At 36.9% G+C, this 27,063-nt stretch overlaps 2 protein-coding genes across 2 annotated transcripts in view; one reads left to right on the forward strand and one right to left on the reverse strand.

Annotated features, from left to right (window-relative positions):
• The window catches only part of LOC145674526 (transmembrane protein 208), a 56,912-nt gene extending 45,329 nt beyond the window's left edge, over positions 1 to 11,583 (reverse strand). Inside the window, exon 1 of the mRNA XM_081744682.1 lies at positions 11,351 to 11,583. Within this exon, the coding sequence (XP_081600808.1) occupies positions 11,351 to 11,356 (6 nt within the window). The 5' untranslated portion in view covers positions 11,357 to 11,583. The remainder of the gene's footprint in view (positions 1 to 11,350) is intronic.
• A 5,581-nt stretch (positions 11,584 to 17,164) lies between these two features.
• The window catches only part of LOC145674528 (palmitoyltransferase ZDHHC3), a 58,374-nt gene continuing 48,475 nt past the window's right edge, over positions 17,165 to 27,063 (forward strand). Inside the window, exon 1 of the mRNA XM_081744684.1 lies at positions 17,165 to 17,319. The gene's annotated coding sequence lies outside the window, so the exon portion shown is untranslated. The remainder of the gene's footprint in view (positions 17,320 to 27,063) is intronic.

Genomic DNA, 27,063 nt, shown 5'->3' on the forward strand with positions numbered 1-27,063 from the left:
GCTTAAAGCCGGCCTTGATATAAATGTTCCGTTAACAATCCTACAATTTGATATAAATAATTTTTCCTTAAAAATAAAGCTTTGGAAACAAATATACTTTAACTGTTAGGTTGGGTCAATGATAATAGTGTCATAAATAAACATGTTTATGCCTAATTGTTGTTTTCATGTATTAGCGTTGTTTCAAATTTGTACCTAATTAATAACACATTTCTGTATTTAGTCTTTTAAAAATGATCACCTGTTTATAGGTATGATCTTCATTTCACAAGGTGTTCAAGTTGTGTTCTTAAAATGTACCTTCAAAATGTATCTGACGAAGCCATTGATAAATTACCGAAACTGTAATAAGTTATCTATACTATTGTACAGGTGAAATACGAGCACCTAAAATAATAATAATAATAAATATTTGACATTTACGGGGGCACGGGGGCTCAGTAGTAGAGCACTTACCTGTGGTGCGTGGGGTCCCTGGTTCGACCCCAGGCCAAGTAAGTTTGTGGTGGATAACATAGTGTCCATGGGTTTTCTCTAAGTATTCCCGTTTCCTCCTACTTTCTTCCATTATCATTCTCTTGCCTTAGTCATCGTCTCCCTTATCCTAAAGGGCATAACGTGGGACGTTAAATTCAAAAATTTCATGTCATTTGACATTTTTCAGTCAAAGACTGAGCATTTAACTGCTATGTATACAATATTTATTATGCCTAATGTATTGATTTTGAGTTTTCTGCATAACTTCGGAACAAAAGCTTGAACACATTAATACTTCACACGCTCGCACAGCAGGCCAAGGTTTACAACAATGCGTAATTTCGATTAAATCGGATGATTTGAGTTGATATTTTTTCTTTCTTTCTTTTTTTTTTTTTTCCTCGAAAGTGTGACTTAAAATTCGACCGCTCATAGCTTGGGGACCGAAAGCCTGCACAACATACTATTTTCAACGAAGCGGGCTGTGTGAAAGATAGAAATAGGAAGGGAGAAAATAGAACAGGTGACCAGTTTTCGATACCTCTGTAGTATTATTTGTGACTATATGAAGTATGAACGTGAAATAGAAGGAAGGATAGGAATGGCGAAAGAAGCCTTTATTAGGAAGAAAATACTATTCTGTGGGACCTTGAATCGAGTTGAGAAAAAGACTCATAAAATGCTTTGTGCGGAGTATTGTTCTGTATGGTTCAGAAACATGAACATTACACAAAAATGATGAAAACAACTGGAAACTTTTGAAATGTGGGAGTAGAGAAGAATGGAGAGAATTAGTTGAGTCGAGCGGAAAATAAATGAAAGGGTCTTGGAAATGGTGGGGTAGAAAAGAACAATTTTAGATATTATTAAGAAGAGGAACGAAAACAGGTTTTAAGAAGGAATTGTATCATGAGGAACGCGGTACAGGGGGTGATGGCAGGAAAGAGAGGAAGGGTCAAAGAAGACTACAATTGTTGACGATATGAAAACAGAAAAATCGTAATTGAAGACGACGACGTTAGCGTAAAACCGTGGAGTACGGAAGCTTCTCAGTTGCAGCAAGTGACCTGCCAATAATGGCAGAATACCTATAATGATGATGATATCCCGCATGTCCACTTTTGGGTCGTAGAACATCAGCAATGCGGTTTGGCATGAAAGTAATGAAGCCTTGGTAGGTGACGGGGGGCATTGCGCACCACATCTGCAGACATCAAAGTCATTTAATTCCTGTATACTCGTTGAGGGGAGATTCAGAAACCACAATTATGAACTGTGGAAGTTACCTAAGAGCGGATGTGGATAGTGACCACAACTTAAATCATGATGTTGGTTGAGTGAGTTAAAATTTAAGTTAAAAAAAATACAGACAAGCTAAAGAACAAAGAAATTCACGAGTTACACGAGAAAGACATTAAATAAGATAGCACAAGACCGAAAAAGGAAAAAAAAATGAAATGAAATCTTTGAGTTTTACGTCCCACGTTTATGCCGGTTAGGCTAAAGGAAACGGTGATGATGAGTAATGAATGAAATGGTGGAATGAAGAAAGTGGGAGGAAACGGGAGAACCCCGAGAAGATTTTAACCGAGAGACTACGAGCGACAAGTAGAGAAGATCATGAAGTTTCAGCTAAACATTAAGGCTGACATATTAAGAACACTTCACATATCAAACCATAATAGTTACAGACCATATTTTTACCATCCTAATTCTGCTGGACTTTTATATTAAATTTCATTTTTTTTTTCAATGGTAATTGATCAGCTACCTTCCTTTAAAGCTACATTTTAAATCAAGATTTCATGTATTTATTTTCAGCATTTGAATGATATGATCGTTCAAGTTTCCAGCTTTTGATTACTGGTGGTGGAGAAAACATCGCGAACAAATTAGTGCAACTGACTATTTACATTTTCAAGTTGCCTTTAATATTTACATACGTTACTATAAACAGGAACGAAACATGTTTGAATTGATGCTTTTTTTTTCTGTAGTACCTTCCAGCTCTACATATTCGGATTTTATTAAGAATTGGTCAGATGGTTTGGCGTAAAGTAATTTTAATCTGTTACATTTATTATGCAACGTAATACAAGGGAAGAAAAGGGGGCTCATTTTTATAATATCCAAATTTCTCTATTGGGTTCAGAAAGTGCATAATGTGGAAGATTTGCTTAAGATCGAGGTGATGTGAAGTTTGGAATGTAAAAATTTAACTAAAGGAAAATAATACGTCTTTCAGTGTTTTCGAAAATTCCTCTAGAGGCAAACTGAATTTCGTCTCTAAAACACTTAAGCTCCGCTCTCTTCGTTTAGAATGTGGAAAAAATGAAATGAAATCTTTGAGTTTTACGTCCCACGGTTATGCCGGTTAGGCTAAAGGAGACGGTGATAATGAGAAATGAATGAAATGGTGGAATGAAGAAAGTGGGAGGAAACGGGAGAACCCCGAGAAAACCCACGCACACGGTGTTTGTCCACCACAAAGTTCACTTGGCGGGGGCTGGGATCGAACCCGGGACCCCAAGCACCAGAGGTGAACGCTCTACCACTGAGCCACCGCGGCCCCCGTTTAGAATGTGGAAATTTGCTTAAGCTGAAGGTATAAAATACGGCATACAAATTCTTAATTCTGTTAATTAGGGAGCAACGTACTCTGCAAACAAAATGTATCCCAAAAACGGCTTAGGTGAAGAAGGCAATTGAAGAAAAGAGCGATGAAAGCATACCTGCGTAGTATGAACTTGTATGAATGTAAGGCATGAGCACTAGGAAAACAGGGAAATCGGAGAATAGGGACTTTCGAAATGTAGTGCTGTATGGTGAAGTTATGCTTGAATAGAAGGAAAAACTAACAGTGTGGAGATTGGAAGGGGAGTCAGACAAGGACGTAGTATGTCGACACAATTATTCAACATTTACAGTGAATGTTTAATGAAGGAAGCATCAATTGGAATTGGAGATTTCAAGATCAGAGGGCAGATCATTAACAAGATCAAGTATGCAGTTGACACGGTTATTATAGCAGGAACCGAAAAACTACAGGAGATGACGAAGAAAATAGTTGACACTGGGAAACTACGTGGAATGAAAATCAAGATCGAAAAATCGAAAGTCATGAGAATATCACGTAGAAACGCTTCCTTACGGACCAGAGTAGAACAATGAAAGATTGAAGAAGTTCATAATTTCAATTACCTGGGAAGTATTTTTACGAAAGATGCTTACTGCACCAAAAAGATGAGGTCAAGAATTACCATAGCCAAAAAGCATTCAACAAGAAAAGATCACTCTTAATTAGCTGCCTTAATATTGGACTGTATGGTTCAGAGAGTTAGACATTACATAAGTTAAAAACAAATATTTAGAGAGCTTCGAAATGTGGTATTGGAGGAAGATGGAGAAGATAAAATGGACATAGAGGATGTTTTCAAACGTATAAGAGAGAAGAGGATGCTTTTAGTCAGTCCTTCGTAGGAAGGCCAATTGGATTGGACACATCTTGTGAAGAGGTTGTTGTCTTCATACCGTCATAGATGGAAAGCAATGAATAATAATAATAATAATAATACGAACATAACTGATCCATAATTCAAAGAATAGAATAAAATATTGGGAATAAAAAGAGGAAGCTGAAGATCGAGAAACGTGGGAGAAACATTTCCATTACCAAACCTTTAAAAACTCATTAGTCCCAAGCCTGCCAAAAGAGAGAATACTTAATAATAATATGGAGACGTTAAAAATTACAAGGTGAATAAGATATCAAATGAAAGAATATTGAAAATAGAAGAGGGGAGTAAAGAAATGAGTATAACAAAGAAAAGAGAGAGACTGATTGCATATATGAGGCATGGAAGAATGCCCCTGTTAGCTATGGACGGAATAGAAGAAGGAAAAATACCTTGAGGGCTACGATTGAAATACGGTGGGAAGGGGGCTGAGAAGCTCCTGGCTTTGTTTCCTTCAAATTGAAGTAGACAAATAAAATTGTTGACATATGAAAGCCTTATATCTTAATATGTATCTGTGTTAAAATCAACTGAATCCTAATTGTACATTAGTCATTGCAGGCAGAAGGTGAGATAAAAGAGGCACGGGGAAGTTTTACGTCGTCAGCTGAGGACCTTTATGAAGTTCTTTTGGCTAAATGGAAAGTCTGCCAAGGAAATTCATATGGAGATGTGCCAAACACTGGGAAGAAATGTTCTTCATACAGCTATGTAAAAACCTGGGTATCACGTTTTAAGCTTGGCCACTTCACGGTAAAGATGAGCCCCACCAGCGGACGGCCGTCAACTTCAACAACCAGCAAACATGCGATGCTATCCATGTGCTGATTCCTGAGGACCGTCGAATATCGCCAAAAAGATTCTCCAGATACTGGACATCTCCAGGGGAGCCAGTTGCTTATATTATTACCACAGTCCTAAATATGCGCAAGCTTTCAGCGAAATGGGCCGAAACTTTTCAGTACAGATCAAAAGAAGGAGCGTGTCCAAAGCCACTTTGGCCCATTTTGAAAAGGCAGAAGACTTTTTGACTACACTAGTGACAGAAGAGAAAACCTAGCTCCATACTTGGGTGGTGCCATGACAAAACGAACTAACTACATTTGTGTTGAGATAGTGACATTTTGTGAACTGAGGGTTTTATCATGCCAGAATGAACCAAGTTTCTAGCTTGTTTAGTTTACCAAGGGATGAAGTAAGTTGTTGTGATGAGTGGATTCCATGGCGTGAAAATCTCACAAAACGGATCATGATGTTGCATGATAATGCACCCGTACACAAGTGCAATGTTGTTGCTGCCACCCTGGGATTCTAATTGGTCCACCACCCACCTTATTCCCACGACCTGGCCCCTTCTGACGATTTTCCATTTCCCAACCAGAAAAAAAACTTGAAGAGTCACTGTCTTGAGGACATTTCTGACGTCACACAGGCTGCTCAGAGCTGATTTGAGGGAAATCACGAATGCCTATGGTGTATGTGGTCGCGGGTTCAATTCCAGGTGAGAGAACAAAAATTACCATCATAGAATTTCATTAATCATTCGTCGTTTACCCTAAAGGCCATAACAGTGGAACGTTAAGAGCCTGACTTACTGAAAATAATGCAAAATTTAAACAATAGTTCTATTTAGTTGGCAATAAACAAAACAGTTTTATTATACAGTTATTAAAATTAAATAATAATGTTATTTAAAAAGTAGGTCATACCAAAACAACATGATACGTAATCAAATACAGTTGAGTTCGTTCCTCTAGTCGCTACTTTATCTAAGATTTTGGGGAAAATGTTATTTTGGCCACATTGTAATTTCTATAGATGGCAGCACTGAAAATTCTTCAGGTTTATATTTTCTATTGTAGAATAATGATTGTGGTAAGTTGTATTTCATTATCTCCTTTCACTTATGAAGCAAAAGAAAAATGGCACCTCTTCATTATTTTTAGTAAGTCAGACTCTTAAGCTTGCTTTTTTTTTTTTTTTTTTTTTTTTAATGTTTTCGAAAATTCATCTTTTGAATGGGGAAGAAAGTCAATTTTTACAGTATTCAAATTTCTGGCTTTATATTTATTACAGCTTACTATTCCCGTGCCAAGAAACAGGAACTTCTGCTATTTAGGAATACATAACTTCTGCTTTGGTCATATGTTCAACGAACTGAAAGAGTTCGTTACTGAATTCTCTCATTGTGTGTGTCTCTCTGTCTGCTATTTGCGATTCTTCAATTTTGAGCCCTCCATTCAATAGGCATCAAAAACTATCTGAGAATGTGATGGAATTTTTCGGGTCACACTTACCGTCCTCGAGAGATTGGCCAAAAAATGGCCGATTTCCGGAGATTTAAGGAGCCATATCTCGGGAACCGTAAGTCATAGAAAGATTATATTGATGTTAATCAATACCTAAAAGGATGATAAATATTTTGGTACCAAATAATAACCGGTTGCCACTGTCCAGTGCTTTGACCAGTGGCCACCAATAAATATCGGTATCAACATTTTTACCATCCTCTAAGATATTGATTTACACCAATAACATCTCTCTACGACTTACCGTTCCCGTGACATTGGCCAAAAATAGTTCCGATTTCAGGAGGTTTAAGAAGCCCTATCTCGGGAACTGTAAGTCATAGATAGATCGTATTAGTGTTGATCAATACCTAAGAGGTTGGTTAACATTTTGGTACCAAATAATAACCGGTAACCACTGATCAACTTGCTACTGGCCACTGTTCACCAGATATTGGCCAAAATGTTCGAATTTCGGGAGATTTAAGGATCCATATCTCGGGAACCGTAAGGCATAGAGAGATGGTATTTTGCGAGAAACAGAAGTTGTGGATAAAAAGATTTACTTTCACATGTAGGAACAATCGCAGTTATCCTACCCGCTCCCTCTCCATTTTTTTAAAGTTCGTTCTGGGAATGTTCTTGCAGCATTGCCAACTGGTTCTATTTATACTCAGTTATAAACCCAGAGCTAGTAGAAACTTATCTATACAAACACAAAATTTGATAATTTTAATGTTGCCCATTTAGTTTTCATTTAGGAGAATAAAGTAAAAAATCCAAAACCCTTGTTCCACCAAATTTTCTACAAGGGCTTTGTGTCAACCTTGTGCTTAAATTTTTCTATTGTACAAGGTCACATGAACAAAGCTGTTGTTGTATTAAGATATTAAGAAGAAAATATTAAAGACTTACATCAGTAGAAAGATTCAAACGTATGGGACTAACTATAGTAAGATTCAATTTATTATGCTCCAACACACAATGCTTTGTATCATACAATATATCTTTAAAATATAATCACGAAAAACTGTGAATACTTTCACATTAAAAAAAATACAGAAAAATAATGACATTTTAGAATTACAATTTCCTTAATGACAAAGAACAAATTAACTTAATGAACGAAACCTTTTAGAAGGTAATAATAAACTTTGGTAAACAGTAAAAAGCACCATGCATTTAGAAGTTTCAATTTCGTCCGGTAGATGTCAACACCGGAGGACGTTTGCTGCCATCTAACGACGAGAAGTGTAACTTCTACTACTTTTGCAGAAAGAAATATAATTCGAAAATTTATTTATTTATTTATTTAACAATCAGCAGATAGAGTCTAGAGGCAATTTGTGAAGTAACGGACGGTCGTAAAATGTTAACGGATTGATTCTGTTAACGAAATCAATCGAGATAATTACCCTAGTTATCTACCGAGTGAAAAGAATTTAAGATTCACTTCAGTGTGGAGTAACGGACGGACGGACGAAATCACATTACAATATTTTAAGTCTCAGCTGCGTGATAGGGAGTACGGGGTCTCAGTGGTAGAGTACTTACCTCTGGTGCGTGATGTCCGTGGTTCGATCCCTGGCCAAGTTTGTGGTGGACAACATCGTGTTCGTAGGTTTTCTCGGAGTGCTCCCGTTTCCTCCCAATAATTTTTATAGAGGTACTTGGTGACTACTTCAAATTATGTACCCATAGCCAAATTCTCTGTATAAAAATTGTTGCGTGAGTACCTTAGCATTGAGAAACATGTATTTTTGGATAGCGCACGTATTAGTTCCTAAGTGAAGTCTTGACCCGAGTACCGTAGCTCCCATAGCTTTGGAGATATGGGCCTTTAAAGTTATTTATTATTATTATTATTATTATTTTCATTTTCTCGGCAGCAGCCTAATAGCTCCGAAAGAAAGAATTTGTGAACCCAGGTTGATCTATACTTTTTGACTTATCTTGGTGCCAGGAATCACCTCCCAAATGTTGTCGCTGCTGTTTGGAATTGACAAGGAGTCAAGAAAAGCGTGCTGAAAAATACTGGAGTCACTGAACATTTTCGACTGTACTTGTAAACAATTTGAATTGCATAGCTGTCTATTTAGACTGAGCTACTTACTTGCCTAAAATGGGACCTTCATATTTGAAAAGAGCGACTCCAATTAAGTAGGAAAGCCTCAAAAGAATATATATGCGCCATATATATATGCGAAGTATCAAAACTTGACACAATCGTACAACCCTTAAATAATACAAACGCACCATTCTTAGTGTTAAGTACATACATATTCTTCGTGTAAATTTACATCTGATAATGGTCGAGAGGTCATGTATTTTAGCACATGTATATATTCAGAAACAATCCACGCAATCTCCATCACAGCATACCCCAACGTCAGACGATTTTGTGTAAGAACTTGACTTCTGGACCCTATTTCAAGGCATATATAAACAGCTCTGGCCATTTATACTAAAACAATAAACTAATCTCTGAGCAAAGTAAACCAATTTATTATTATAAACTAATATCTTCTGATAGTTTTATCGATTAACCACTTGCCTTCGTAAGACACTATGACTTACGTGGGAATTAACGGAGAGACATCTAAAGTCTGACTGGCAGCTAACAGTCACTCACCTTGCAAAACCAAAACAAATACATCTGGTAAATATCTCCTCTGCTCAGAGTTGATTTTAATGTCCCTTTCAGCAGCAAGGCTATACGAGACCTTGGATTCTGATTCTGTATACCTGAGAAGCGGACATAAAAATGATGACTCGTCTAGGAAATTAGTCAAGAGTAAGTTGGGTCAGTAGTGCGTTTACTGTGGGCCAAAAACACTACACCTCTGACATTCATAGGCAATTTGTGGAGGTAAATGCGGAGGGCGAAATTTCGAAGCAACATGCAGGGAAGTAGTGTCGTGGCTTTAAAGAAAGACGGTCCAATATTGTTAATGACAACCCTGGATACAACGGTACACTCAGTATTTCAACCACTGACGTTACGCTTGGAACGACTAGAGCACCCCCTTCTACAGTCCTGATCTAGCCCCAGTGACTTTCACCTTTTCCCTGTTCTAAAGCAGAAAGTGGCTGGCCGCCATTTATCTAGCATATAATTATCAAAACTGCTGCCTCACAGTGGTTATGAGAACTTGCGGATTTCTATGTGAATTGTATAGAAACCTTTTTCTGCCGTTGTGATAAGCTGTTAATCAAAAACTATGATTACATCGAGAACTAGTGTTCAGTGCCCTCTATCATCAGGTATGTTGATCTTCCAGCTATATCTTATTTTCAATCATCCCTCGTACAACCTTAGTATTATTATGTTTTGTAAATTCACTTGTTACTTCTAATTATTACGTATATGTGTATCCAGTTTAAGCAGGGGTGGGGGAAGGAGAGAAGAGAGATACTAACTAGGTTACAAGAAGTCTTTAGATGTCTCTTAGTATTTGACATTCTGTTAATTCCAATGTAAGCCATAGTGTCTGATAAAGCCGAGTGGTTAATTAACGAAAGTGTGACCATATATTAGTTTTATAATAATAAATTGATGTCCTTTGCAAGTAATTAGTTTATTTTTAATTATAGTACCACTCTCGCACGTTTCCCCTGTCAGCACACGGTCAATTTTAGGTACACCACTCGAAATATTTTTTCAAAAACTAAAATTCTTTCACTAATTCCATTTTTATTGTCCTCCCAAACATTTGTGCCGGGTGATATGACAACATCCCACCTAGCACAGATGAAATTCAACGGGACAACCAGAACCAAATGTTGAAAAATTACAAACCCCTCACAATTTCCGTATAAATACGGTGTCTCGATACATATATATTATAAAAGATTCAGCGGAAAAACACAAAATAAAATTTGCTAGGTGGTTAAAAAAAGCACGAATGTTGTATAACCGAGTCAGGATACGGCAAAGCTGGTAGGCTCGTGCGATAGCGCAGGTCTGCTTCCAAAGACAGCAGGCGCGTGAACGGCGGTGGTTAAGCACGTAAGTAAGGGTAGTAACAAGGTGTCGGCTATCGCGGTGATACAAGTCCCAAAGAGCTTGTATTCGTTTCATACTAGTAACACTACACCTGTAAACATACAATACACTTTGGTATTTATTCCGAAGTTGGTCGTCCGCTTGGTTTTCGACAACAGCTAGTAAGGAAGTTCAATAATCATAAATTTTGTAGGACTGCTTTAAAAGGGTATAGGTAGCAGATTACAATAGGGCAGGGTACAGTAGAGTAAGGTAGGGTCGGGTTAACTTAGGGAACATTTGACCTATTTTATTAAAATGTAATTTCTTGTCTCTGCGTGAGAATATCAAATGACGCGTCTCCTTACACTTGCAGCCATGTTCAAAATACAAATGCTTTCCCACAATCGCACCATGCGAACCTTGCGCGAAGTAGTTCCTTCTGTTTGCCAGATAGTTCCATGTTTATAAACAGTTATATATATATATATATATATATATATATATATATATAACAACTTCCGCTCTCTTTACATACCGTATATAAGCACACAAACGAGCAAATTATCCATTTCTTTTCAGTATATTTTCTAAATTTTGCTAGAAACTGACGGCCAACTTTGGGACTTAAACTATACACTTTTGTACGGTACACTGTGCAGAAATACTCCGCCAGCGCCAAATATCTAACATTGTCATCTTTCACATGCACTCACTTTCATTTTAGCCGTCGCAAAGCACTCATAATAATTTTACATCAACAATACTACACTTGCAAACACAAAATCAACTATATTACTTATTATTTAATTCTGCCGCTTCCAGAAATTTTCCCTTATAAACATGTCTTGAAGTATTGAATTTTACCTGTAAATTTTTCCGTATGCATAAACATGACCAGTACCTAAGAAACCTCTTATAATAGCATAAATGGTTATGAATCAATTGCACTAAATGAAGAGAAAAATAAAAATAATATTTACTTTTGTATAATATTGACGCTATCTATTGCAAGATTCGTTGTTTAATGGCAATAAATAAAAATCTATTCTATCCTATTCTATTCAAAATATCAAGATACTTACTGCCATACTCAATTAGTAATGATTTTAAATACTTCAGCTGGAATAAAATACTAATATTGTGGCTCCCTGTGCCACAACCTGAGAACAGTCGACTTAAATATCGCAACTCAATTTTACATGATTAAGCAAAATACGGTTGTAATGTTGTCATCACACGTTTTTCACATACATATGTAGTCTACTAGCAGACGAGCAAGTTTTCCAATACACTCACCACGTTGGAATCACAGACTACTCCTAAATTTCACTCTACAGTGTGACGGTAACCATGGTTAATTTATCTTTCCAGAAGAGATTCAAATATTCCTTACGTCTTTACATGCAGAAGATAAATTTAAGATTAAAATTTATTAGCCTATTTCTCATATAAACAAAAAGATTAAGAAGAAGGGAGAAAATTTATATATAAAAAGTGAAACGCATATTTCTTATGAAACTTTTACACGGTCAATGAAAGCTTGAATGAGACCATTCAATACAATGGGTGATATCAATAAAACGGAGAAATTACTAATTATTCCCAATTTTGTAGCAGTTACTCGCATTGGTATCAATAAAAAGAGAACTGAGCACTACTCGTCTCGGCTGACCTCGAAGAACCCCCACCCTTTTGGAGTAAACACACCTCTATTCTCGAGCCGAGTAAAAATCAAATACTCCTCTGTGATGCTAGTAACTTCTCCAAATGTGTGGAGCAAGCTAAATAGGTGACTCCGTGAGAAATATGGCAGAGTGTATGAGTTTTTCTACGTTTTGCTACGTAGAAAAACTTATTAACTGCATAGAAATGTTGCAAATGGAGATTACAAAAGACATTATAGGTTCATGAAAGAAAACGTAGAGTGATTAGCGCAACATTTTTTTTTTTTAGGAGAATCAATCGAAATTTGGGGTGGTGCACTACGTAATGAAGAAAAGATGCCGGGTTTCTTGTGTTACGTGAGTGATCCCGGATTCCAAGTCGGAATGTCAGGGGATTCTGGTGTGGCTCAAAGTACTGTCTATGGCTACTACAAGTGTAATGGATGCGATTATTGTGAAATCTGAAAATTGATTGTTTCCGGAAGTGTGCGATATGTGCAAACAGCAAAGGCAGAGTGGCAAGAACAATATACATTTCCGGGTGCTATCGGAGGACTTGACTATACACACGTGGCAATTAAGAAACCTAGTATTTTGGAGACGAATACCCTAATAGGAAGAGCTTCTTCGTGGCTAAGCAGTTAGCGTTCATGCCTTTGGCATGAGAGAACCGCGTTCGATTCCCAGCGGGAGCTCATGTAGTTCGGACTCCACGTTAATCAGTGGGTCCCGTCTCATATAACATCGCTACTGAAAAGGACGTTAAACTCAAAATTAACTCAACTCATCAATGATAGGAAAGGGTTATACATGAGAATGTATTTTTTATGTAAAGGTGAAAGAGGACACGTATGGTGTGGAAAACGCAATCAGATGGACGTGCTTTATGACGTGACTGGCTGGACATGTTCTAAAAGGAAACAAAGGAGGCAAGTGTCTGATTTCGTTCTTAAAGCCAAATAATCTACAAAGACCTTGGACAAAGCGTGATATGCGTTTGTCGTGTTAATATTGATATTGCAGGATTCGTATCAACATCCATCAGCTCTAATAGGTTCGTTCTCATGGTTTCCGTGTTACTTTCTTGTTTCCCGTTTTTTTCTTTTTTCTTTTTGTTTATGTTTTATTCTCGCTCGAATATTAAAGATTCTCTTTTGGATTTGTGTCAGTCGTAGATGTATTTGATATTTCGTTGCATTTCACTGTAACTGCCTTTCAAAGCTTCGGCTTTCCTTCGTTTACTTTCTGGTAGCTGTGACTTTGAAAGTACCACTGGAAACTCTTTTATAATAACCAGAAATGCACTTTGAATGAAACTGTCGTTGCCCGTTCCATGGCGTTTAGGATACTACGCCATACGTTAAAAACAACGAAATGACCGCGCGAAGGATGGGAGAAATGAGTAATCACTTCTTTTATTGATACAACTCGCTGCTACACGCAGAGGAAACGCGAGTGAACGTTCATAAATGTGGAGCAGTCTACAACTGAGTAGTGGCTTGTTTTATTGATACGAAATTGAGGGAGAAGATTACTCCAAGTGCAGTTACTCTGATTCTCGAGCAGGACTTCTCAGAAGTAGTTACTTATTTTTATTGATATCACCCAATACTTCAGATTTACACGTTCAGAGGAATACAGTTCAAGACACTTGAACAAGAGTCTCGAATGAATCTGAAGCTTCTTCTACACGATCATAGGACTATTAGACAGTGTTTTATATACTTGTTGGTAGGTAGCAGTTCAAAATAAGTGTTCGGAAATATGCAAACATGTAAAAGGGAACCTGAGTATTGAATTAGTTCAGGCTTACGAATGAATAGCTACAATACTATTGTGTGTTTCAGATGTAAAGCATCACGGGCAATAGCCAATGGTGCGCGATATTCCGCGCGGTGTTGCCGGATCATGGAATCCCCTTTCCCTTCTCGCTCTTCCTCCAGTTGAGATTATGACACATACATTGGCAACATTATTCGCAATGTAAACATACTGTTCCAGCAAACTCAAGAATTTTGACTGTGCATCCTAGAAGTATATATAGCAATTAAATTACTTACCTATTAACTTTTCCAGTGGATATGCTAAACACTCGTCATCTTCACTATCGTCTATGTCAGTTAATATTTCGTCATTGTCTGAATCTGAGTCTTGTAAATTTATTATCATGGGCTAAAAAAATTGTAAACACAAAAAATAATTCTTCGAGCCTGATTTCGTAGCACTTTATTTTTTTAAAAAGAAAACTCCGCACTTGTACTCGGTTTGCTTAAATACATTGTCAACTATAATTTTGGAGAAAAAACGAACTACCACGAAAGAAAGTAACTCAGACACTGATGAATTCTGTTTGTGCTAGAAGAGAAGTTACGTTCCTACACAACTAGCCCCTTTGTTTCCTTCTCAGTTTTCATAACAAATAACAGTCTTGTGCTTGGTCTAGGTTACACAAAAACAATCCGTCTGATTCCTAAGCAAGTCCATATGATCGATTTGTTTTGGGTTACGATAATTTACGACACCATTCAGACGCCTGGTGCTTTTGAATCCCTGCTGGCGGAGGAAAGAGGAAATAAGTGGTCGCATATATGTAAGGTAGTGAAACGAAAAGGGAAAAAACATACTGCGTTTTTTCTCTCAAATAAGGAAGAATTTATCCCGACGTAAATTTCAAAACAATATTACGAACTTCCCATACTTTGTTCTTACGATATTAGGCATATGATATATATATATTAATGAATCAGATTCCAAAGGCGTGTAGCCACGGGGGAGAAGGGGGCCCTGTCTTTCCAAACTATTTCCAACTCCAAAATGAGGTTCATCTGGTATATGTTTAATAAACTTATTTAATAGTTAATGCAAATGAGGGACGTTTATAATAAAATATGAAAATTAAAAAAAAATCAGACATCATCAATACGGTTTCTCTACCTAATTAAAACAACTAAAATTAACCATATGCTTTATATTCTCATTTCCCTAACTGGGAGCACACCGTATGAAGTCTATTAGATTATTGCATAATAATGTCTGAGTTGATATTTTTTCGAGTTTTTTACTTTACTATTTTAACCCATATAAATACAAAGTCAGATACACAGACTGCTATAAACATCATTTGTTTTCTTATGAATAGCTTATTGATTCATCTACAATCCGGTTTTGAACTCAGTACTGTCAAGATCCGTCTTTTGATAAGGTAGCATCGTGAAAATAAACATGTGTATAGTATGTATGGTGAGTTAAAATGCTTTCATATTCTGAAAGAGATCATGTGTTCTGTTTTAAATGTGTGAAAAGCGTTCCTCCCCCTGAAAGTAATGTTCCCCTAGAACAACCTGCTGGTTACGCCCATGATTATTCTGTAATAAAAGTTGAGTTCTATTTCTAAATTGAAGAAAAATCCACTGGAAATTAGACGCGGGACTCATCGCTCGTTTTACTAATTGTTTTATATGGAAACCTTTAAAAGCGTGTATCATAACAACCAGTTGACATAAAAAGATGTAGTTTTCACGTATGTGTTCGTAATTCTTGGGTGTAATAACAAAATCACACCCAAAAATAATTCTCAAATTGTATCCAAAAATTGTGGATTAATACCACGAACCAAAGGGAGAGTATTCTTTTTTTGTGCTAGTCGTGATCATGCCCTTCCTCTTAAAAATAATCTGCACCCATAAACACAAACCTCAAGATAAGAAACACTTTGTAAAATACTATGAGTGAACTCGTGATCAAATGATTGCATATGTTATCAGGACCTTGAAGTTTGCATTCATATAATAATCTGAAAGTAACTATTTTGACATGTGTCAGGAAAATAACAACCCAGAACGAACGTATGACATTAACAAATATAAATGAGTCAGTTGATAGCTTAACATAGTATGCGGTAAAGTAAGGCTAGTGTTAGACGGAAGCAATTATTGTATCAAAAATCGTATCATTGATCACCTATCATGTAAATTAGCAAATGCCACAGTATTTCCCATGCCATGGTATATCCTATGGCATTTCTTGTCAGTAGAACCTGCTTTATTTCGTAGTATTTTCTCCAGCATTTTTGGTCCGATTGCTACGCCTTCTTTTATTAAAAGGAAGCGAAAGATTTTGTGCCAAATATCCTGGCTCTTTGTTTTCTATGGGAAATTGAATTGTAGTAAAGAAAAATGAGTTGGAGTAGATATGCTATTATTGTGCTGATTGAAAAATATGAGTAGCATCCTTGTTTGTACAAAGTTAAAAATCCTTTGTATCCTAATAAGCAAATGCGGCAATGGGCTTTAGTAGATATAGCAGGCTCTTTTTTAGTTTCTGAGGTATAATTGCTGTCTTCTCCAGTGATTTGTTTACAACGTCACGACAAGATTCTTATCAAAATGCTACCGTGTAAAAGAACCACATACTTTTGATGCAATAAAATATTATACGAGATTTTTGGCAGCACATCTACTACGAGAAATGTTTCCGGCTAAGCCTGGACTAAGACATGAAATAAAAGAAGGAAATTGGTAGTGGAAAGGTGCAGAGAGAAGAAGTAATTAGTAAAAGTTCCAGTCAAAGATACATTAACTGTGATGTCACAAGCACTTTAAGAGCATACTCAACATTACTGACGCTCCTCCTCCGTAAGGACGCTCCCCCTCGTTAGCGCTCGGATCCCCTGCTGCGCTACTGTCCTGACTCGGTTAGCTAGCATTTGTGGTCTTTAATGGGCGTCTAGCACAAGTTGGTTTGTGTTTTCTTCTCATCCCTCCTAAAGTGAGTGTGCATCAATTAATGAAACTCCTTCCTTAAGAAACACTATATAATTTAGATTTATGCCACTCACTGAAAAAACAACACGTTTATTGTAAAAAGTATTAATCTGTAACAAGTTCCCCAAGTATTCATTTTTAGCTTCATCAGACACCCTCTTAGGTTGGAAGAGTGCGTTTTCCGCTACTAGAAGTTTACATTTCATTAATGTAAGTATACTCCATCAATTGAAATACCACGTTATTTCATTTATCTTATGAGTCGAAATCAGGCAAATCCGGTTTATTTATGCCATCCATCCTTTTATATTTTACTTTCGCAGTTTTACTGCATGTTTTTAATCAACTCTCTTTTTTTAAAATCAGTTTCTGCATAAAACATTTTCTGTGATATGGTCGACATAGCTCACTAACTGCGGGCTAACAGAAATTTATTTTTAATCGTTGAAGAAGAAGAAGTATGTGGAGCGAATAGGTTAGGATAGCACGTATTCAAGATAGTGTTTACTAAATGGTGTCGGTGGTTTGTTGATAAATATAACTATGTAACATGTAAACAATGCAAAATGTTACTATAAAAACAAAATAAAATTCGAACTGACGTGTTGAGCAGTACATTAAAAGGTAAATGAACTTTTATTAAATATTTAATGTAAATTAAGTAGAAGGTAAGGTGATGCGTGTAGGGATTAGTGGTATCACTTGGTTTTCGTCAAAATTATTGAAAATTGTTAAATTTTCTAATATAGTTGCAATATTTGTTATGTTAGTCATACATGTTAGGCACCTGTATAGGAATATTAAAAACACATTTCTGAAAAATAACGCCACGTAATTTGGTACTAAGTAGAACAATTTTCGTTCCACGCAATGATCACCTGGAATGCAATTGTAAATATTACATTCTACATTATAGTTTACTGTCATTTCATATGCGATCATATTAGTGAACAATAGAACCAATCTGTGACTTTCTCGCTTTGCAGTAAAAAAATTTTGACACAACTGGTTTACTTGTGATGTTAACACAATTATGAGTAATATTTATTTCGATGTACGGTACTCTTGAGTAGTACATAACGTAAGGGATGAATGACTTCACTCATTGAAGAAGATAATACGATGATTTCATCCAAAAGAATAAATTAGTTATTCATAATTGTAACTTTAATTAAATAAGTGATATTAGGATTAGTTGTGTTAGAATTACAAGCTACTTGCACTTAACAAATTTCAGAGAAACTGATGTAAAACTCATCCCGCTGGTCTAATGGCTGATGCGCCTCTGATGCATCTATTCGTAGGCTAGATTTTTGGTTCGAGAGTTTCGAAATTTGGGCGTATTACCGTGATTACGATTCTCCTTAAACTGTAGGTCCTCGCCTCAGATTGCCTCGGTGGCCCGGGTTTGATTCCCGGAGGGAGCTCATGTGGCTCAAATCCCACATTAAGCTGTAGGCTCGCGTCTCGTATAGCATCGCTGCTGAAAAGGATGCTGAATCCCAGTTTTATCAATGAGATCATATTATCTGGTTCAAGGAAAAGTGGAATCTCTTGATTGCTTTGACTAAATCAGCTCAGTCAACATGCCACTATTGATTTCAAGTCTTGTATTTATATTTTCGGATGGAATTTAGTATCTCCCCCAACTCCTTAATTTGTCTATTTTGGGTAGAGAACAGAACCCAACCAACCACTGCGGGGCTTGTAACCCTTTCCTACTACTACTATTACTCCTTCTACTCCTACTACCACTTATACTATGAATTCATATAGTAAAGCTGCACGCTTATATGTACAAGATTGGGGGAGATACTAAATATCAGCCATAATTTCTTATGCCATTTATTTTATATAATATTTTAGGACTTCGTGCAGCAAAGTAGATAAGGATAGGTTAAGATAGATTAGTGTAGGCTAAGGTAGTTTAATTCAGGTTAGGTTTGGTTAGTTTAGTTTCCGTTAGGTTCAGTATTCTTGTACCTACTCTGTAGTACTTAATCCCATTTTAACTTTAGTTCCACGATTATATGTTACAACCAAACTCTTATTGTGAATCGAATCTGAAATTGGCTACACAAATGAGGAATTGTCAACCATTGGGCTGCTGGAAATATGTTCTTTCTTCATAAAGTACCGGTAAAGGTGAAATGACTTTTACGCCCTGCGGTTATGCCGACTAGGCTAAAGGAGACGGTGATCATGAGAAATGAACGAAATGCTGGAATGAACAAAGTGGGAGGAAACGGGAGAAACCCGAGACACGCACATGGTGTTTGTCCACCACAAAGCTCAGTTGGCGCCAGTTGGGATAGAAACAGGGACCCCACTCACTAGAGGTGGACGCTCTACCACAGCCAACGCGACACCCTAAAGTAAAGTTAAACCATTGGATTAGTACAATTATCGTTGTTTTTGGAATGCATTATGATGTCAATTTTTTATCGTACCAAATCATGTATACAATATTGTATTATTTATTTCACTTCGTAGACAAAAATAATGTAAATTTGTACACAATTTTAAAGGGTTCAAATATTGTATAATAAATTAATTTTATTTTTATAGATGACTGTTGTACCCATTTTGCAAGGGATTTGCAGTGGTCGACGCACATTATACGCAACGTGTATAGGTATATTTGAGAGGGAACATGAGAAACATTTATGTGAACAATGAGTATTAACCATTTCCTTCATTTAGAAGCTATATATATACAGGGTGGGCCATTTTAATTAATCCACGGAAATATCTGAAAAATGATAAAACATAGAAGAAATGTTTCAAGTACACGTTATATATTGCTAAGGGGGAAACCCAATTCCGCCAAAAGTACCCCTCCCCGCCCCCCGTAAATGGGGGTAACGGGGGGTAACGTTGAAATGTCAAATGGGAACATGGGTCGAATAATATCTCGTTCGAAAGGTCTTGGAAAACTAAGTAACGCTGTACCAAAAGATGTTCCATATTGTGCACCGGTTTCAAAATGACCGCCATAATATGGTTCGGAAACTCCAGTACCCGTAGTGTGAAAACCATGGAAGGTAAATGAATGGAACAAAATTGAAATACGTAAATATCATAGGGCATATCGAACGGTGTGATTTCTGTGATCCCAGTGGGCTCCCTAAAGGGATCTTGGGGGCTAACTTCAAAATTTCAAATAGTAACATGAGTCGAGTGGTACCTCGTTCGATAAATCTTGCAAAATCTAACATATTGCAGGAGAAAACGATTGATGTGAAATGGCAGTGTTCTCAAAAGGCCGCCGAAACATAGTATCCGTGTCAGAGAAAAGGTTTAGTACCCGTAGTATGAAAGCGATTGGAGATAAATCAACAAAAGAAAAACTGGAGTAGCTAACTGACGTAAGGCACATCGAGAGGTGTTGTCGGGGTGACTCCAAGGGCCAACTGAAAGGTATCCGGGGCCAACTTGAAAATTTCAAATAGCAGCTTGAAGCGAGTAACATCACGTTACATAGACAAATTAATATCAAACAGCTTCCGTAAGAAAATTTTCGACATGAGACACCGTTTTCAAAATGATCGCAAAGACATGGTGACTGTGTCTAAGAAAACGTCTAGTGCCCATAGTATGAATACGGTTAGACATAAATAAAAATAACGAAAATTAAATAGGAAAACCACGGAGGCGTTCCAAGGCTCGAGAATAATACAACAGAGATAAAAATATTAGAGTAAAATTGCCATAATGTATATAGAGAAATCCAAGTGATGCAAAATAATCTCTCCCTGCGCTCTGTATGTGAGTGGGGTGGAAAGTAAAGTGAAAGTTCAAACGAGAACTCTACTTTAATTCGTAAATTAAGGCTAACCTTACAAATAGGTATGGTGTGGTTGAAACATTTGTTTGTAAGGATGACGCTGTAGTGACTAAAAAAAGAGAAACTTTTATGCAATGCGTGCTGGTTATTCAGAAAGCATTTCGGGGATATACGTACACACCGTTTCGTCCCTCAAGCTCACAATATGACATGAATGCTAATAGTTAATCAAAATGTAACTGTGGCCATCCGCGTTAACTTAGTGCACCAATTTTCTATGCATGAAGTCTGCCTTCCAAACAGCATTGGGTAGGTCAAGCGTACGCCCGAACCGTTGTCCGGTCGGACATTGAAATTTTGAAGTTAGCCCACAAGACCCCTTCAGAGAGGCCACTGGGATCACAGGGATTACATCATTCGATATGCCCTATAATATTTACGTATTTCAATTTTGTTCCATTCATTTACCTTCCATGGTTTTCATACTACGGGTACTGGAGTTTCCGAACCATATCATTGCGGCCATTTTGAAACTGGTGCACAATATGGAACATCTCTTGGTACAGCGTTACTTAGTTTTCCAAGACCTTTCGAACGAGGTATTACTCGACCCATGTTCCCATTTGACATTTCAAAGTTACCCCCCGTTACCCCCATTTACGGGGGGCGGGGAGGGGTACTTTTGGCGGAATTGGTTTTCCCCCTTAGCAATATATAACGTGCACTTCAAAAATTTCTTCTATGTTTTATCATTTTTCAGATATTTCCGTGGATTAATTAAAATGGCCCACCCTGTATATATGGCTTTCAACACATTTCCACTATGGAGTTTTCCCTATTAACTATATTAGGTTAGTCATGATAAGCCTTGTACGATTAATTAATTAGTGATTTACAGCATTTTTTTTTCTGGAGTAATGACAGCTTTGCTTTTATAAATTCATTGTATTAGGAATATACTCTTCAAATTCGAATGCCGGTATAACAAGCAGCTCTATCTTGATACCCGTTGATGCAGGGAGACGGGCAAGTTCTTCAAGTAACCATTTTCATAATCTATCACGCAGGGCGCAAAATTTCAAAGTCAGACGCACTCGCCAATCCAAAAATGTTGGTCGCTAATACCTCTCACGTACAGACTATGAGAGTCCCCACCCCTCACCGGTCTTTGGTTTGACATAGAAAGAGATTACATCAGGGCATAAAATTTCAAAACCAGACAACTGGATTCAGAATAATCAATTTTGAATTGGACAATTCATGTACTTGTTAAGAAATATCTTACGTTAAGACTGTACGTTTGTGTAACGCTCTCTCTCTGCACTGAAGTATCAGTTGTCGATTGCAGTTTTCGGATCAAAGTCCTTAAGTGAAGGATCATTGATGGAAATTGTCAGCAAATCATCGAGTGTGTCAGTCTTCAGTGAATTCCTGTAGGAAGTCTTAACTCTGTTGAAACTGCACAAAATGTGACAATTGGAAGCAAATTTGGAAATCTCGCAATGAAATTTCCACTGTAAGTCTTTTTCAGTGTGTGATTGAACGTCAGTGCAGAAAACAGCCATTGGAGGCAAACTATTTTGATTGAGGGTGGAAAAAGAGGGGCGAATTACAACGTTGTGAAGACTTCACTTTTCATGTTTTCTCTCATTCAGTGACATTTATTTTCATGTGAAACAGAAACTGTGCAGCCATGTGAGTTTAGGCAGAAATCATTCCTAGTGAACACTTATTGCTAGCTCTAAATTTCTGGTCGCCAATGGCGACCTGGCGACCGGAATTTTGCACCATGTATCACCAGATAGATTATTTCATTTATACCGTTTACCAAACATTGTTAGGATCATCAAATCTAGGAGCCTGAGCTGTACCCAGAATGGAAGAAAGTAGTTTCAAGTTTTAACTGGAAAACGACCATTAGGAAGACCTAGACGCAGCTGGGAGGACAATATTAAGGTGAATCTCACAGAAATAATAATGAAAGGTAGAAACTGGATCCAGTTGGCTATGGATAGAAGTCAGTGGAGAGCTTTTGTGAAAACGTCATTGAACTTCCGTGTCCCGTAGGCCATAGCATTACTTAGATTATTCCCACAAACTTCGATGTAATGTCTCGATTACTTTTGCGAAACTCAAGACACTCACCTCTCCCAGCAGTGAACTACAACCTTACAAGTACCGGTAATAGTTCGAATTTTCTACTAGATTCCGTCACTAGTAATACAAATTCCGCTTTTGCATTGTAAGTTTTATCGTTAATAATTTATATTCTTGTCAACCTTTCTTCCAGTCAGCAGTGATATGATTATTAATTATCGCTAATAATGCATCATGTTTTATTAATTACTAACAGCGTTCACCCCGCTTCGCTGCGGTCACCCCGGAACGCAATAAACTTTGTTACTTAGATAATTTTTACTTTTTCGCTTTCAAGTGATATGATAAAAACCATAGAAGATTGCAGTAAATGTTAACATTATATCGCCTGTCATTTATGTTAACCCGCCCCGCTTCGCTGCGGTCACCCCCGAACGCAATAAACTTTGTTACTTAGATAATTTTTACTTTTTCGCTTTCAAGTGATATGATAAAAACCATTATAACGCCTGTCATTTATGTTAACCCGCCGAGTGACACGGTCATGCGGGTTGCATATAAATACGTTTATTTTTATACCTATGATGAACTAACAAAGGATTTGTACGTTATGGACACTTGAATGGTCAATTATCTCAAGACACTGGTAATTGAAAATTAAAGTGATATGATAAAAACCATCTAGGGTCCAAATCCTAATAACCCCCCAAAAATAAAAGAAATTGGTTCAGCCGTATTAGCGTGATGAGGGAACAAAGGATTTGTGCGTTCTCTTTTATATATAAGATGATAATCTGTCCTAAGCAAAATGCAGTTTTATAAAACATGAATTGTATTAGTCTGTGCAAAGTTTTGATTAACTGGAATATTTCACAAACCGTACAATAGTTAGTTTTGCAACCCGTGAAGAGTGTAAACGATCATCAGCTTACCAAGTTAATAATATAGATTTGATTTGATTTTTAAGTTTAACGTCTTTTTCAGCAAGGAGGCTATATGAGACGAGACCTACTGATTAAGTGGAATCCGTATCACATGAGCTACCGCCGGGAATCGAACCCGGGTGCACCACGCCAAAGGCGACACTAATATCGGTCATTTTCCATTACTTTTACATGTCCCGATATACTCCCCCCCTTGAGACCCCCTGGTTCCAATTTTGAAAGAAAGAAAAAAAAAAAAAACAGGAAACTCTTTGTCTTGGTCTGGAGCCTGGACCAAGGTACCCGTGACCAAGATTTGGTAACTCGGTCCACTCGTCTGGTACCCAGGCCACACACAGACACAAACAAACTTTATTTTATTTATGTTTGATTTTAAGCAATGTTTACACATAAAGAACACCATAATACATTAGAATATTAGGTGGTGTTACTAGGTAAAGAAAAATTAAAAAAAAAAAAAAAAAAGAATCTACTTCACATTTGATAAGGTATGTACACACGGAAAAGAAAGTATTTGAGAGTTAACAAATTTTCTTTTGCCAATAACTCGGGAACTAATGAATTAATTTAGATCTTTTTGTTGTTATCCTTAGAATAGTTGTAAGTTAACAACTTGCCAAAGTCGGTACTCTAATAGGTTAATTTATTGTTGAGTTATTAGGAAAAGAAATTTTATCAACTTGAAGAATACTTTCTTTCGTGACTGCACAGTGCAGTTCAATCAATCCATTACTTTACCAAGATCATCGATTCTTGTACATGATCTATGTGTGTGAGAGAGCTTTTGTCAGCTCCGCACGTTTTCGTTGTATTATTATTATTATTATAAGTATTCTGCTTTTGGCAGGCCCTGGATCTAATGAGTTTTTATTTTCCTTTGTCTTTTCAATTTAAGATTTAAACCTGGAAACGTTTCTTCCACGTTTCTCGATCTTCAGGTTCTTATTTCAACTCCCAGTGTTTTTTTCTTCTTCCTATTCCTCGCTTTCCTTCCGTCTTTCCTTCTATGACGGTATAAAAGACAATTTAATTTCTTCGCAAGATCGATCAAATCCAATTGGTCTTTGTACGAAGGATGGTGGCTAGAAGCGTCCTGTTCTCTCTATCCGCTCCAAGACATTTTCGTTTGTTACTCTCTCTCTGTCCATTTTATCTTTTCCATCTTTCTCCAACACCCCATTTCGAAGCTCTCCAAATATTTCCTCTCTAACTTCCGTAATGTCTAACTCTCTGAACCTACAGTCCAATGCTCCATATATAGCAATTGACCAACTTCTTCTTAAGTCCAATATTAAGGCTGCTAGTTAAGAGTGATCTTTTCTTGTTGATTTTTTTTTTTTTTTTTTTTTTTTTTTTTTTTTTTTTTTGCTATGGCAATTTTTGACTTGATCTCTTTGGTGCAGTAAGTGTCTCGTTAAAATACTTCCAGAAATTCTCTTTGTTCTACTCTGACTTGTGACGCCGCTTTTCGACTTGATATTCTCATAACTTTCCAGGAATGTTACAATACACGGTGTACAATGTGTACCATATACATTTTTTTAGTTGCTTTCCTCACTGGAAATTTTAATATTTGAGAAGTTTTTATCGTAGTAAGCAGGAAAAGGGGCAATCTTTATTGGGGTAACAAGATTCAACGGAGCCCAACAGTGCATATTTTGTTTTCCAGACCCAGAAATCTACATAGTTTTTATGTATTTTTATTTGAAGTTCAGCTTCCAATTGTGCACCGAGGCTATACCAGATACAGACATACAGATGCGAGATGGGAACCACACGCTCTGACGTAGCCCGTAGTTCGATGCAAGGTATGAGATATAGGTAGATAGCGTTGTGTCTGTGGGTTTTGTTGAGATATTTTCATCATGCTCTGTTTGTTATCATTCACATGTAATTATAATCTGTTTCTTTTAGACCTTAGAGCGCAACTGATGGACGTTAAGCTATAAATTTGTTTTCCACGTTAGTTTCAACCGGAAATTGAACCCACAAGACAGGAAACGCTACGTTCTGTAAAGATAAATACCGCAGAATTTTAAGTATTGTAAATTCCGGGTTCCTACTGGTCAGGAAAACTCAGGGAAGATGGTGCAACTCAGGGAAATTTTATAAAATATATCACAATATTGCGAGTGGTGATTATATTCAATGAGAAAAAGCGGAAGGGCTATTACTCACTGCAAAAAATATTTAGCAGAATTTTCTTCTACATGCAACAGGTAGCGGTTTCGGAAGATGCAACTTCCTTCATCAGCCTTTGGTAGACTTTAAAAAGGATAAAAAAAACATGAAGGATGGTTAAAAGGTTAGGATATGTAAAAAACAAATCTTCTGTCAAACATTAAAGCACACGGGAATAGAGACTCACTGACATTGTACACTGCTGTTCACTGTTTGATGTTCTTTCTTTCCAAAGGTATGTAGTGAAAAGATTACTCTAAATAATATTTATTTCTCCTCTGTCCAGGTTAATAAGTAAGGGCCTTTCTTTGTGAATATAATATGATTGTTTAATTTTTCGTTCTGTTGCTGTTTTTTTTCTTTTTAAATTTTACGATTTGGTGGCTATAATCTGGAAGATGCGTTGCTAGACCGGATAAATGTTGCGGATTTCGAGGTACGAACGTGCTCAGTTATTCTAGTATAAATGTTCCTTTTTGTTTGACCTATATACATTTTATCACACTCACATTTCACCCGATAGACGCCACTGCTTCGTAAAGAGTCAGGAAAAATGCTTTAAAATTGGTTATGTATTTATCTATAGATTTTGGAGGAACTTCTGAAATTTTGATGTTGTGTCTTTGCAGAATCTTCTTGATTTTTGCTGAAAAATGTGGAACCAAAGGGGCACCAATCCATCTGTCAGTTACGGCATCTGTTGTTGGTTGATGGTGGGTGCCGACGATCTCTTATTGTACCTGTTTGTACCATTTTAACAATAAAGATTTTTGGAGACCATTTTCCTATCCAATTTGTAATGAAAACTGTATTTCCTTGTTGAAATCGTCAGAGATGTCTGAAAGTAAAAGAGCTCTCCTAAAAAAGTTTTTCCAAACATTTAATTTCTGAAGCCACGAATGTGATGATTTGGAGTTGATATATTTTGTACCAGCAGAAGGTTTGCGGATACCGAAGTAACAAATTTATTGTTATGTCTTTTAATGGTAAGGTCAAGAAAGTTAAGAGCACCATTTTCTTCAAGTTCCTTCGTAAATTTTATTCTAGGGTGAATTCGATTAAACTCATCGAATAGTTTATTTAATTCTTGAGGGTCCTTGTACAAAATCAAGGTATCAAGTAGACGTGTTAAACAATAAAATCTAAGACTTGTACCAAGAGGTGTTCCATTCCGGCATATACCGAGATCCTTTAAACGGAGTTTAGTCTGTGATTGGATTTTTCATGGAAAGAGAATACAAGTATTAGTTGGAAAATGTTTAATTATATGTTAACGGTGCGTGTGTAGGTGATTCAATTATGATCCTAATATTCCACGTAGTGCCTTACTGAGCAGCGCATTATGAGCAAAGACTAGCC

The sequence above is a fragment of the Thermobia domestica genome, chromosome 17 (assembly GCF_964235325.1).
Source record: "Thermobia domestica chromosome 17, izTheDome1.hap1.1, whole genome shotgun sequence".
NCBI lineage: Eukaryota > Metazoa > Arthropoda > Insecta > Zygentoma > Lepismatidae > Thermobia > Thermobia domestica.